Consider the following 14,596-nt stretch of genomic DNA (forward strand, 5'->3'; position numbering starts at 1 on the left):
TAGCGATCGCGCGGTTCCAGAACCGTTCGGCCACACCGGTCGGCTGGTTGACGAGTTGCACGAGTCACTTTCGTCCCATGACATTCCACACGTGCTCGATAGGACACAAGTCCATAGATCGTGCCGGTGAAGGAAGTTGCTGCACGTTTTGCAGAACACTCTGAGTTTCAAGGACCTGCGTTATCTTGCTGGAACAACATATCAGCTTCCTGTTGCAAGAACGGCAAAAGAACGGGCCTCTCGACATCCTGCGCCTACCGAGCACGGGTTAGTGTCCCCTCCAGAAACACCGCAGGTGAACGAGGGTTGTAACTTAAATCGCACCCCAGACCGTCAGGCCTGGTGTGGCGCCAGTTTTTCTCGGACGAATGCACTGTACGAGACGGCACTCGCCACATCTACGTCATACGCACATGCGGCCATCACTCGCGTGCACGCAGTGTGGTGTGCTTTCTCCTAAGTGATTCTTCGACAGCGCCATCCCAGCCGTGCACGTCGGTGCTGTGGCGTGAGTGGAACGTGGGCTGGAGGTGTGCTCGCTCCTAGTCCCACTGCTGATAACCCGTTGGCTACAATTCGGGTTGACACGCCTGCGCTCACAAGCCCTCTCACCTGTGCTGTGGTGGCTGTACGGTCTGCCGCTGCCGCCATTACAATAAGACGACGCTGGCGGGCGTCTGTGCTGCGTGGATATCCAGAACCTCGTCTACCGGTTGAAGTGACCACAGATACCAGCATCGTTGCAAAACTGACGCAGCACTTCCAACTTATGCTTCAATTCTCCAAAAGGACCTTCCCGCCACTCGGAAGGCCACAATTTGACCCCTTTAATTCGCTCAGTTGGCTGTAGGAAGCTGGAGTGCGTCTTCATTGCCTGCTTGCTTCCCACTTCTGCACCACACTGAGCCTTCTCCCTACGAGCATTCCCTATTAAGTGGCAGACGCAGATGGCGCCCTGGTATCTGATCTGTGCCACTGCGCTGAACGGACGACGTCGAAACCATTATCACTAAATCTAGTATCCCGCAGGTGGCAAATGCCGTCATCTAATCCAAATCGACGTCGTCTTTCCAGGTGCACTAATTTTTTTTTTTTTTTTTTCCGGCAGTGTATGTTCCGTCTTTAAGATCACCTCGTCGTATTCATCTGACGAAGAAAGGAAAGAAGTTAGTTGGTGTCGTGTTAGGGGAATATGGTTGGGGGAGGGGGGGGGGGAGGAGGAGGTGTCCAATGGAGCAGCGCGTGCGGCTGTGTTTCGTGCAGAGCAGCCTTGAAGCGTGGAGCAGACACACACCCTTTTCGACAGCTACCGTGAAGGCTCCGTCTTGGACGCCACCCGTAACCTCGTCAGAAGATCTTGGAGTATGCTGCTGTAACGGTTTGCCTCTTAAGAACGTAATCTGTTTCTACCACGACAGGCTGAAGAAAAATCAAGATAAATTCATAGGATTGTCGACCTGGAAAAAGCATTCGACAATATAAAATAGCGCAGGATGTTCGAAATTCTGAGAAAAATAGGGTGAACTATAAGGGACGACGGGTAATACGCAACATGTACAACAACCAAGAAGTGACAAGAAGAGTGGAGGCCGAAGAACGAAGCGCTCGGGTCAAGAAACGAGTAACACAGGGATGCAGTCTTTCGCTCTACTCTTCAGTCTGTACATAGAACAAGCTATAACGGAAGTAAAAGAAAGTTTCAAGGTTGGGATCAAAATTCACGTTGAAATGATGTCAGTGATAAGATTCGCCGATAAGATTGCTATTCTAGTTGAAAGTGAAGAAGTATTATAGGAGGTATTAAATAGAATTGACTGCCTGATGCATACAGAATTTGCATTCAGAGTAAATTGAAAAAAAGACAAAAGTAATGAGAAGTAGCAGAAATGACAATACCGTGAAACTTAACATCAGAATTGGCGACCAAGAATTAGACGAAGTTAAGGAATTCTGCTACCTAGGCAGCAAAATAATCCGTGGTGGACGGAGCAAGTGGGATATAAGAACCAGCCTCGCATTAGCAAAAAGGGCGTTCCCGGCGAAGAGAAGTCTAGTAGAATCAAACGCAGACCTTACTTTGAAGAAGAAATTTCTGAGAATGTACGTTTGGAGCACAGCATTGCATGGGTAGTGAAACATCGAGTATGGGAAAACCGAAAGAAGAGAATCGAAGCATTTGAAATGTCCTACAGAAGAATGTTGAAAATCAGGTGAACTGATGAGGTAAGGAGTGAGGAGGTTACCGTCGAACCGGAAAGTAAAGGAGTATACGGAAAACATTAATAAGAAAAAGGGACAGAATGATACGAGACGTGTAAGTCATCGGGGAATAACTTCCATGATATTAAAGGGAAATGTAGAAGGTAAAAACTGTAGGGGAAGAGAGAGGTTGGAATACATCCAGGAAGTAACTGAGGATGTAGATTGCCAATGCTAATCTCTGATGAAAGAGAAGAGAGGAATTCGTGGCATCAAACCAGTCAGAAGAACAATGACAAAAAAAATTCACAGCATGATACTGAAAAAAAAGAAAAAAAAACGCCTCTTTCGGAGGTGGTGCGTTCACGATTCCTCTGGTCGGCCGCTCCTCTGACTCGGGGTCGCAGAGACGGACCCAGCACTCGTCCGTGGCGATTGGACGGGATTACTCTGAGATAGCTGCAACATTCCGGATTTTAGAATGGGAATGTTCAGACACTGCCATCTTTGTCGTGTTCAAGATAGTGAAAATCGATCCATTACTGATTTTCACTTTTTCCACTATCGCCTCGATTTTGATAAACTTGCCTTAGAGCACCATGGTTTTCACTTGTGTTATTCCCGGTCAGCCATTTCGTTTTTCGCCGTTCAGACCTGTTTGTTCACACTGAGAGCGTCTGCGCGACTTACTATTTCATATGAAGGTGTATTGTTGCTGCCCGCTCCCAGGCACTCAGCAAGGATTTTTTACACCGTTGTTCCACTTAAAACACAAAAAAAGATTTACCACACGATACTCCACTTTATCAACGGCCGTTTCTTGGTCCCGTGGCATGATGCACTATTGTGACACAGGTACTTGCGTGTGTACTACAACTAGAGACATGCACTGCAGACAAACAAGAAATTAATTACCAAACTTCATTTCTAAGGTGATAATTAAAACTTTAATACCGCCTCCTGTATTACAAATGAGATAGATAGACCACCGCCCTAATATTGCAGACGCGTGTAGGTCTTCAGATCTTCTGCCGATTGCAAGACATGGTAATGTTGCTCTGGGTCTTTTGTATGGCGGAACAGCAGCTGTTACGATTGCATCCCTTTTATCTTATAACTTCTGTCAGTATATCCGGATTTAGCTTTTCGTTAGTTTCCCTAAATCGCTTAAGGCGGATACTAGAGTGTTTCGTTTGAAAAGGACACGGGCGGATGCATTTCCCATTCTTCCCCAGTCCGAGTTCATGTTCCGTCCCAAATGAACTCTTTGTCGACCTGGCGTTGTCACCTAATGGTCCTTTATTGACTATTACCAAAGGACTTCAGAGTGTGAAAAGGGTAAACACATTTCTTCCTTCATCAATAGGTAATGATGCTGATCACATGACTTCGAGTAAGTGAAAATGGAAATACGTTTTTCGAATCGTTAATCAGTCTTTGCACTGTCCATAACGCGTCTTCTTCTGCATTTTTTTCAGTGCAAGAGCTAAGTGAACTACGTGTGTTCTATGCTTAAGACAATGAAATCAACGAGTGACGCTTTTACGCTTGTGCTTGCACCCTGTGCAGGCGATATGGATCTTTGCTTGCTTATCATGCACGCAGGTATTTGAGTAGCCAACCTGATTCGTCTAGATATTGGTAACAGAGATCACTGTGGTGCAAACTTTCGCCATATAACCTCGAATTCCGCAGTTGTGTGTTTCCTTTTGAACAAATAATACCTATTATTCTCTATCGCCCACTGAATGCAAAGCTGTCTGAAGCCTCATGGAACATTAATTGAATTTGGCTCTAACTTCTATAATAAAGCGGACAGCGGGATTTTTCACAGACTTCAGAGGGGCCAATGTGAGCACAAAATTTGAATATATGCCGTCTCATACATTTTCATTCCAGAACAATTACGGTTAATGAGCTTATCAGTATTACATGATGTGTAGGAATGCACATTAGGTAGACGTTAAGTGTACCAAGTTGAATACAAGTAACATGTATTCATAAAATGGAGCGAACTCCTCAACTTCACGAAACATTCAACACTCAAAAAATCCTATCACTACGTTTCTCTTAGGGGTATCAGTTCTCCGCAAGTGATCAGTATTCAGCGAGAATTAGGTTAAGTGAAGAGCGCAACATGGACATTCAGGTGCTACAAAAATTCACGCACTCGAAGGTTATGGTTGGTTCAAATGGCTCTGAGCACTATGGGACTTAACATACATGGTCATCAGTCCCCTAGAACTTAGAACTACTTAAACTAACCTAAGGACATCATCACACACTTCCATGCCCGAGGCAGGATTCGAACCTGCGATCATAGCGGTCGCGCGGTTCCGGACTGTAGCGCCTAGAACCGGTCGGCCACACCGGCCGGCGAAGGTTATGGAAAGCCTAGTTCACCATCTCTAGCGCAGTTCGGGTTGTGAAAATTGGCTTATGACACGAAGCTTCATTGGGATTACGATGAATGAAGTGAATCGTGGTCTGATGAACCAAGTGGACCCCAACTGAATCATGTTAAAGGATAGGAAATTTCTCACTAGCGAGATTCCCGTAAAAATGTTTCCGACAAATGAATTAACAATTACAGAAACATCCTTTCACGAAAAAAGACTCACTCCCAACCAAAATCAGATTCAAATCGTAGACAGGCGTGGGATGTCACACTCAGATGAGTCCCGAACAGCGACTGATAATTCTGAATAACATTCTGCCTGCCCCAACTCCATGGACAGAAACAGATAAAAACTTGGCGGTGGCGAACCGACCAATCGACAAAGCAAGTTTGCAATGTTACTAGGTGTCTCCTCCAAGCAGGAGATGGCAGACACAACGCTTAGGCTCTCTCGACATACACATGTGCATCATACTCAGCAAGCTATCCAACGGTGTGTGGCGGGGAATACTTGTGGTACCACTCACTGATCCCTCCCTTCCCTGTGCCACTCGCGAATGGCGTGTGGGAAGAGTGACTGTCGATAAGCCTCTGATTTCTCGAATTTTCTCTTCGTGGTCATTTCGCGAGATGCACGATGTGGAAAGAAGTAATACGTTGCTGGACTATCCCCGGAAAGTTCCCTCTCGATATTTCCATAGTAAACCTCCACGTGATGCACAGCAGCTCTCCTGTAACGTCTGCCGACTAAACGATCCCGTGACGAACATGCCGCTCTTCGTCGGACCTTCTCTATCTTTTCTACCTGGTAACGATCACGGATTGACGAAAAATACTCAAGAATCGGTCGAACAAGCGTCTTTCATGCCACTTCCATCGTAGACGACATATGTTTCCTTTACATTCTTCCTATGAATCTGTCTGGCATCTGCTTTCCCTGCTATTTGTTTTATGTGATCATTCACTTTGGTCGGTCCGGATAGTTACTCCTAGACACATTACGGCAGATACTGACCCCAGAAATTGGTCATCAATAATGTAGTTGTACAGTTGTAGACTTCGTTTCCTATGTGTATACAGTATGTAAATTTACGTCCCTGGTCAACATCGAGAGCCCGCACCATTCATCAGTCCTCCGCAGTTCGTTCTGCAAGTCGATACTGTTTTGTGGCGTTGCTACTTCGTTATGGACAACCGCATCATCGGCGAACAGCCTTGAAGAGCCTCCGACGCGTTCTACTAGATCATCAGAATCAACCTGAGAGGGTTGGCTACAACTCTATGGATGTCATAGAAGAAAAGAGTGAGCCAAGTTTCGCAAGATCTGTGTTTGCGGAATCCATGTTGACTTTCGTTCGCAAAATACGTCATAATTCTTGAGAGAAAACACATTCTATATTTATAAAACTGACTAACGTGAACGGTATAGGCCTATAATTATGTGCACCTGTGCTACGACTCTTCTTCAAAATGTTAAAGACCTGCGCTTTTTTTCAGTTGCCAAATACCCTTCGTTGCTCCAGCGATCTACGATTAACTGTTACTAGAATGGGAACACGATCTTTAGTGTAATCATTTGTCAAATCGTACAGATTTGTCGTCTAGTCCGGTGCCTGTCCACTGCTGAGCTTCTATTGCTCCTTTTCTACTCCGTGAACGGCTATCTTAATATCTGCCATTTCGGCGTTCGTACGATCTTCCGCGGTGATACAACTTCGGAAGACGGAATTCAGTAGTTTGGCCTTTGTTATTTCGGTACCGGTATGGTCACTGAGTGAATGAACAGAGGATTTCGATCCGCTTACTTGTTTTACGTAAGACAAAACTTCTTAGGGTTTTACACAGATGTTGTGAGTACATGTCCTTCTGAAGTTACTGTCGTCTACTGTACGAAAAGTATAATATGGAAATACTAATATTTACAATGATGTATAATACACAGATAATGAGTACAAAAATAAAGATACTTTTGTAAAAAAAGTCAGGAATGTAATGTGGAAATGACGTGGATGCTACAGCTGTATGTGAGTACTATAATACCTTACAACGCAAGTCGCACAGCAACTTTCAGTTGTTACAAAAAAATGGTTCAAATGGCTCTGAGCACTATGGGACTCATCTATGGTCATCAGTCTCCTAGAACTTAGAACTACTTAAACCCAACTAACCTAAGGACATCACACAACACCAAGTCATCACGAGGCAGAGAAAATCCCTGACCCCGCCGGGAATCGAACCCGGGAACGCGGGCGTGGGAAGCGAGAACGCTACCGCACGACCACGAGCTGCGGACTCAATTGTTACAGTTGGATCTATTGAGTCGTTTGTTTTTTATCCAACACTGAGCACTGAAACATGTAACTGAATATAAAACCACCTCAAAATGGTCACAAGCCAAAAACCGGTCGCATATTAAATAAAATCATCTCCTATTGTGGCTGGTGGCTGTTATTATTCTATAACAATAAAGGAACAGTCACGGAGTCCAACTGCATCCATTATGGATAAAATTCAAGAAATAGCCGGTTTCTTTTTAAAATTTTTACAAACTCTGAAGTATTCGATAAAGTCAGATACTGTTAGGATTTGCTAATTCTAGAGCCTAACGGTTGATGTTAAATTATCCATGAAAATATCAGAGCTGGTTGAATGGTGTGTGTGTGTGTGTGTGTGTGTGTGTGTGTGTGTGTGTGTGTGTGGAGAGAAGTGAAAATAAGAACCTAGTTTGTTATGAAGCTATTCACTTGAGAGGTGCAACGTTTTTTATGCGGTGAAACCGCCTGTGTTCAATCACGGAAGTAGTAGTGCAGATAATACTGCTGCTCAGTTTCCCCGGTATTGCTTGCGACACCATAAATATAGGGTGAGAAGTGGTCTGATGGCTCCGTGACAAATGTCGGACTTCAAGTCAGGGTCCAATACTGGACACCATTAGGTTTGTTCACGACGCTGTAAGTGACGTGATTCGTAAGAGAAGTGATTGAAGCGCGATTCGAATTCCAGGCTAAACATTAAGTTTCCCTTTATAATTGTATGGGTAAGCGAGTTGGTAGACCAAAGGAAGCCAAGGGTTCAAATTCATATGGTTCAAATGGCTCTGAGCATTATGGGACTTAACATCTGAGGTCATCAGTCCCCTAGAACTTAGAACTACTTAAACCTAACTAACCTAAGGACATCACACACATCCATGCCAGAGGCAGGATTCGAACCCGCGACCGTAGCTGCCGCGCGGTTCCAGACTAAAGCGCCTAGAACCGCTCGACCACCCCGGCCGGCCTGAAGCCAAGGGCACAGTGCCTTTACAATAAGTAGTGCTAGAGACTACCTGTAGATCCATGGGCACTTCTACAAATATTCTACCTGTCTACAACAGCGAACGAGGAAGAGAACGGACAGAAAAGTTAAATAATAGCTCAGACAAATATAACAAATAAATTATTTATTACTAGAGAATTACATTATTACAAAGTAGAATTTCGAATTTCAATATTCATGTGTTTCGCAAGTGCTTCAAAATACATCATTTACACTGACAAGTATGTAAAAATATTGAGTGTGGTGACTTAAACGTGTAATGGATGAAGAGGATAAGGAAGGATTATTATTATCATCAAGTAAATATGTTTCATAATTTCGCTATAAAAAGGTATAATTTAACTTATTTTAAATAATATATTTTGCTGTTAATTTTGCTAACGTGAGTCTTGGAGAAAGTGGAGTGTGTCATGTGTCAAACGAGGAGGAGGGGGGGGGGAGGGGGACAGTGTTTAACGTCCCGTTGACAATGAGGTCATTACAGACGGAGCGCAAGCTCGGATTAGCGATGGATGGGAAAGAAGTCGGTCGTGCCCTTTCAAAGAAAACATCTTGACGTTTGGGTGAATCGATTAAGGGAAATGACGGAAAACCTAAATCAGAATGGCCGGACACGATTTTGAATTGTCTTCCTTCCGAATGCGAGTCCAATGGAAAAAGAGTGGTGCTTTCGGGTGTTACCGTTCGGATTTTAGTCTTAACCTGAGATGTACCCGCATAACGTGAACATGAGCTAGAGCACAAAATGTGCAGTTTCACTGCAGTTATGCTGACATATGATGTGACTGATGCTGCGTTCGTGCAATTTATTGTTCTCAGAGTTCTAAAATGAAATGTTAGGCAGTAAAAGACCATTTCTTTCTTGGAAAATCTATGCTCCACATAAATGTAGCGGTACCAGTTAAAAAATGTAAAGTCCTCGTCGCAGTAGAGCCGAATAGCAACTAGATAAACGGTTTCGATTGAGCAACAATCATCTTCTGTTCATACTTCCACTGTAGTTGATTCCTAAACATAAGACAGTCTTAACTACCACAAAACCGTTGCTATCAGTAACTTGCCAAAACATCCAAAATCTGACCCAGAGCATGCCTTTCGGCGTATAGTACCAGATCACGAATGTTAAAACACGGTTGTATCAACAGCATCCGCACAGTCCCATGTGATGCGGAATTGATCACTATATGTCGCGAGAGCCGAACACGTCAATATAAAACAGAAGCAACAGCAGCAGACTGGGTCGGTAAAAGTAGCCCGGTCACTTGGAACGTGGACTAGTCATTGGGTCACTGTTGAGTAACAGATCCATTAGTGAAATTTCAACCCTTCTAAAGCTGTCCAAATCTGTTGTTGATGTGGCTGAGAAGTGGAAACGCAAAGGGACGACCAAAGCGAAACCAAGACCACGTAGGCCTCATGTACTGGCGCACACAGGCCGCCGATCATGCGGAGGGCGGTTGTAAAAAAAAATCACTTGTAATGAGCGGAAGGTGCCATTTGTGAGATTCAAAGTGCTGCCGGTACTTCAGCTAAGACAGTGACTGTCCGTAGTGAGCGTTTGTGTGATCAGTGCTAGGCGGCACTTGGGATGATGCAAAGAGCGGCGAGACTGGACAGTGACTGGCTGGACTTTTGAATCACGCTATATGTGGCAATCTGATGGTAGGGCATGGGCCTGGCGAACACCTGGAGAACGTTATCTGCCATCATGTGTTGTGCCAACAGTGAAGTGCGGAGGAGGTGGTGGTGCGGTTTACGGGGGCGTTTTTCGTGGTTAGGGTGTGGTCCCGTTACTGCGCTTAATGACGCGGTAAATGCAGGACTACATTAATACATTTTACACCAGCATTAGGCACTGCGTTCAGTGGAGGAACAGCTGGGACACGACGGTTGTATCGGTATGACAGTGCGGACTGTCGCAAAGCAGATCTTTGAGGCACTCGCTTGTGAACAGTAACATTCTTAGAACGGACTGGCCCACCCAGAGTCCCAAATTGAACCCAGTGGAACAGCTTTGGGATCAGTCAGAATGTCCACTTCGTTGCAGACCTTAGCCGCGTCCAACATCACTACCTTCTCCAGTTCCGGCGCTTGAGGAAGAGTGGGTTACCGTTGCTGCACAGGCAGCCAGACACCCAACAGAGTTCAAGCAGTCATAAAGGTGAGGTGTGGACAGACCCGATATTAATGTCCACTAATTGGTGTCCCGATACTTATCACAGTATGAGGTGTGCAAGAAAAGTAATGAGACTGACAGCACTGAGAGCGATCTGGCAGCGCTGTGTTCTGCTTCTGCAGACCGCTCTGTTCATCCCCCAGTCCGAGTATCAGCTCCGTACGGCCATCACGTTATTTTTGAGAGCGCCATCAATGAAGTCACGTTTTTGTTGTGTGTTACTAAAATGGAGCAGCGGAATTTAGACCAACGTTGTAACATCTCGTATGCTTGGGAAATCCACGAGTGTGACCTTTGAAAAGTTGAAACAGGTCTGTGGGGGACATTTCTTGCAAAAGCACAAGTTTTTCGCTGTCACAAATCCTGTTTGGAAGGCCCGCTCAGGGAGATCTTCGGCTTCAAAAACCAACGAAAACGTTGAGCGTGTGCTTGCTGTTTTGAGATCAGACCCATGTTTAACAATAAGGATGATGGGTGACCTGTTAAACTCGCGCTTCCACCGTACATCAAATTTTGAACCAAGATTTATGCCAAATATGTGGCGACAAACCTCACAACTGAGCACAAGTACAGTCTTGAGAGGGTTGCCAATCATCACGAAGGAGATCACAGGTGGTGAATCCTGGATTTTTTAGTACGATTCTTGGACAAATTTGCAGAGTCAGGACAGGCACACTGAGACATCTCCTCGACCGAAAAAAAGTTGGATTGAGCAAATCAAACATCAAAACAATGCTGATTTGTTTTTTGACAGTAGGCGTGTCGTGCATGAAGAATGTGTTGCTCCAGGGCAAAATGTCAACGAAGGTATTTACAAACATTGTCCTAGAAAGGCTCAAGAAAAGGGTGACTAAAGTGATACTGGACATTGCAGACGAGTGGATGCTGCACCATGACAACGCCCCATGTCACACGGCCACTTCCATCATGGAATTTTTGACCTCAAAACTCATTACTGTTGTTTCACAGCCCTCCTATTCACCTGATCTGAGTCCGTGATTTTATTCTTTTTCCCGAAATTAAAAAATCTCTCAGAAGGACGTCATTTCGGGACTCAGGAGAACATTCAAAAGAATGTCATCGACATGCTGAAGGCTCTGTCAGCTGCTACCAAGACTGGGTACGACTACTCCGCCGGTGCATAGCTGCCGGAGGGAACTACTTTGAAGTGGACAAGATTGCTGTTTTAAAAAAAAATAAAAAAAAGCCTGGTAATCAAAAAGCCGGTGTCTTCATTGCAATGTTGCGAGTATTCAGTCCAGTTGTCAATCGTGTGATTATTGCCAAACATGTTTCGGAACAACATTATCCCATTTTCAGGTGCTTAATGCCATTAGGCCTCATCACAACTTAGAAACAAGTTGGACACGTGCATTTTCAACTCAAACCATAAACATAAAACATCACAAGCAGGTGCATGCATGGTTGACGGGGTCCAGTTTGCGACTGTTGTGACGAGGCGTAGTGGCTTACAAAAAAATTAAGCCCTTGAAAATGGGATAATGTTATTCCGAGACATGTTTGGCAATAATCACACGATTTATAACTGGTCTGAATACCGTCAATATTCCTTGAATAACAGTTATATGTTGGCTGGACATCAGTTACTGGCGTCACAACGGTTCTCAAACACCTGTTATAGTGTAATCCTGAATGAAATGTTCAGTGTGCAGCGGAGTGTGTGCTGATACGAAACTTCCTGACAGTTTAAAACCGTGTGCCGGACCGAGGCTCGAACCCGGAACCTTTCCCTTTCCTGGGCAAAGTGCTCTACCTACGGAGCCACCGGAGCATGACGCACCATCCGTCTTCACGGCTTTACTTCTGCCAATACCCCATCTCTTGCTTTCCAAAATTCAAACTTCACGGAAGCTCTGCTGGGAAACTTGGAAGAGTAGCACCTCTGGAAGGAAGGATATTGCGGAGACGTGGCTTAGCCACAGCCGGAGGAACGTTTCCAGAATGAAATTTTCACTCTGAAACAGATTGTGTACAGATATGAAACTTGCTGGTAGATTAAAACTGTATGCTGGACCTAGACTCTAACTCGGAACGTTTGCCTCTCGCTGGCGAGTGCTCTATGTACGGAGCCATCGGAGCATGACTCACGATCTATACTGACAGCTCTAATTCCGCTAGTACCTCGTCTCCTACCTTCCAAATTGTAGAGAAGCTCTCGTGCGAAATTTGCACGACTAGCAATCCTGGAAGAAATGCCTTTGCGGATACACGGCTTAGCCACAGCCGAGGCGATGTATCCAGATTAAAATTTTCACTCTGCAGAGGAGTGACCGCTAATCGTAAGTCGTGCTGCGGTAGCTCAATCGGTAGAGCACTTGCCGCGAGAGGCGAAGGTCCCGAGTGCGAGTCTCCGTCCGGTACAGAGTTGTAATCTGCCAGAATGTTTCGCCTCGTGTACTGTATTTTGTAATACACTAAGTAATAGAGATCGTCGTGTCATCTTCGTGTGACGATGTGTGACGTGTGGCATTATTGGCGTCTGTGCGATTGTCACAGACGATACGTCGTCTGTGTCGGTTGAAACAGTACAGGAGACGAAAGAAGTGTCTGAAGGAGCCGCACAGTGGTCGGTGAAGCGGCCCCAGACCTGCTGCCGGCTAGGCCCCCTGGTGGTCCTCCCGGATGAGGTCGGCGGCGCGCTCGGCCAGGGCGATGACCGGCACGTTGGTGTGTCCGGAGGGGATGAGCGGCATGGCGGAGGCGTCGACGACGCGCAGCGCCGCGACGCCGCGCACGCGCAGGCGCTCGTCCAGGACGCCTCGCGGCCCCATGGCCGCCGTGCAGCACTGGTGGTAGATGGTGAAGGAGAGGTGGCGCGCGGCGCAGCGCCAGTGCGCTTCCGAGCCGGCGGGCAGGCGCGCGCACGCGGGCACCGCCAGCGGCAGGGTGCGCGCCCCCAGCCGCCGCAGCGCGCCGCCCCCTGCCACGCGCTCCGCCGCCCGGATGCCCGCCACCACCAGCTGCAGGTCACGCGGGTCGCTGAAGTAGCCCATCTCCAGCACCGGCCTGCGGGCGCGCCACACCTGCGTACACTCTGGCCCACATTTGGCTCCCACTACGGGGAGAAATTGCCACTGCTGCGTTATTCGTCTAGATCTATACAGCCTGCAGGCACATCGCACATTCAGTCCGCAGTACAGGGATAGTGTGCCACTGCTGCATTGTTCGTCTAGGCCTACACAACATGTTGATATGTCACAACTGCATGCACTATGGCCCACTCTCTCCCAATACAGGGAGAGCGTGCCACTGCTGCGTTGTTCATCTATGTGTATACAACCTGTGGACATGTCACAAATGTAGTTGCTGTGGCCCACATTCGATTCCCAGTACAGAGAGAGCATGCAACTGCTGCATTGTGCATCTAATACAGGGTAGTATTGGTAAATGGGGTACGAACTGTAGGAAACGATCCGTCGCAGGGTACGATGCTGTCAAGACCGTAGAAAATGTCGTCAAACATGCCTGCAAGCAGTACATTTGGCACCTTGCCAGCAGCGCCGAGGGTCGGAGTCGACGGAATGGTGAGGTACTTTCCAACGGGCGTAATGGGGGAATCCTGAGTACACTTCGTACAGTTTAGAATGATACAAGATTAAGACGATCACACGTCGACGAAAGCGTCCGAGAGAAAATCGCCGGCAGATATCGCAGAGAGGGCTGTGTGCGCCCATAACGTACAACGTAATTAAAGCTCACAGAGGGGCGGATTAAGGGAGAGTAGATATTTAGAGAGTAATCCGAGCAACTGGAATGCAGTGATGCTCTTCAGCGGCACCTGATGGAGCAATAGACACTTCAAATACGAGAAGATGGTGATAGACTCTGGTGCAAACTTGGCAATTTCAAGCTAAGTAGCAGTTTTCAGTATTCATTAGTACAGCTCTGAACAGAGACTGCCAGTCTGTGCCCAAAGAATTATATTACAGAAATTTTACTCAACAGCAAGAATAAATTCTTGTCTCTTGTACTATAGGCTAATTGGCCCTTGATTGATAGTGAATTACTTCAAAGTGTTGATGATTCATGATTTAGGACAAGTAGTCACTAGGTAGCAGACTGAGTGGCAGTGAAAGAATGTGTCTCTGACGAAGCCCCTTACTAATGTTTGTTGAAGGAACCTGACATTTTTTTATCAGTTTCAGTCTGACACCTCAATAAACAAATGTGTTGATAGGAAAATAAACCGATTGACTAAATGTAATAACTTAATACGCCAGCCCTCTCAGTTTCATGAAAATTAACAACCTGTTATAACTGGACATCCATCCCGCCCAAGGAGATTTCCTCCCTTTCACCTCCGCTATAAAGATCGACAAACAAGTTAACTAAACCCATGTAATCGTTAACTTCCTCATTCCGCTGTGCAGATAACACCGAAACCAAAAGAAAAAATAGTTGGTGTAGGGAAACTGCGCTGGAATGTGACAAAGCTAAAAAGGTCATATGGGATATGGACTTAGGTCCAGAAATGCGTTCCAAGA

The 14,596-nt window shown here is 46.0% G+C and overlaps 1 protein-coding gene across 1 annotated transcript in view; it reads right to left on the reverse strand.

The window, feature by feature from the left end:
* Nucleotides 1–8,137: 8,137 nt before the first annotated feature.
* Nucleotides 8,138–14,596, reverse strand: part of LOC124545957 (uncharacterized GMC-type oxidoreductase Mb1310-like) — a 94,038-nt gene continuing 87,579 nt past the window's right edge. The window contains exon 9 of the mRNA XM_047124920.1: nucleotides 8,138–13,118. Within this exon, the coding sequence (XP_046980876.1) occupies nucleotides 12,710–13,118 (409 nt within the window). The 3' untranslated portion in view covers nucleotides 8,138–12,709. The remainder of the gene's footprint in view (nucleotides 13,119–14,596) is intronic.

The sequence above is a fragment of the Schistocerca americana genome, chromosome 8 (assembly GCF_021461395.2).
Source record: "Schistocerca americana isolate TAMUIC-IGC-003095 chromosome 8, iqSchAmer2.1, whole genome shotgun sequence".
Classification (NCBI taxonomy): Eukaryota; Metazoa; Arthropoda; class Insecta; order Orthoptera; family Acrididae; genus Schistocerca; species Schistocerca americana.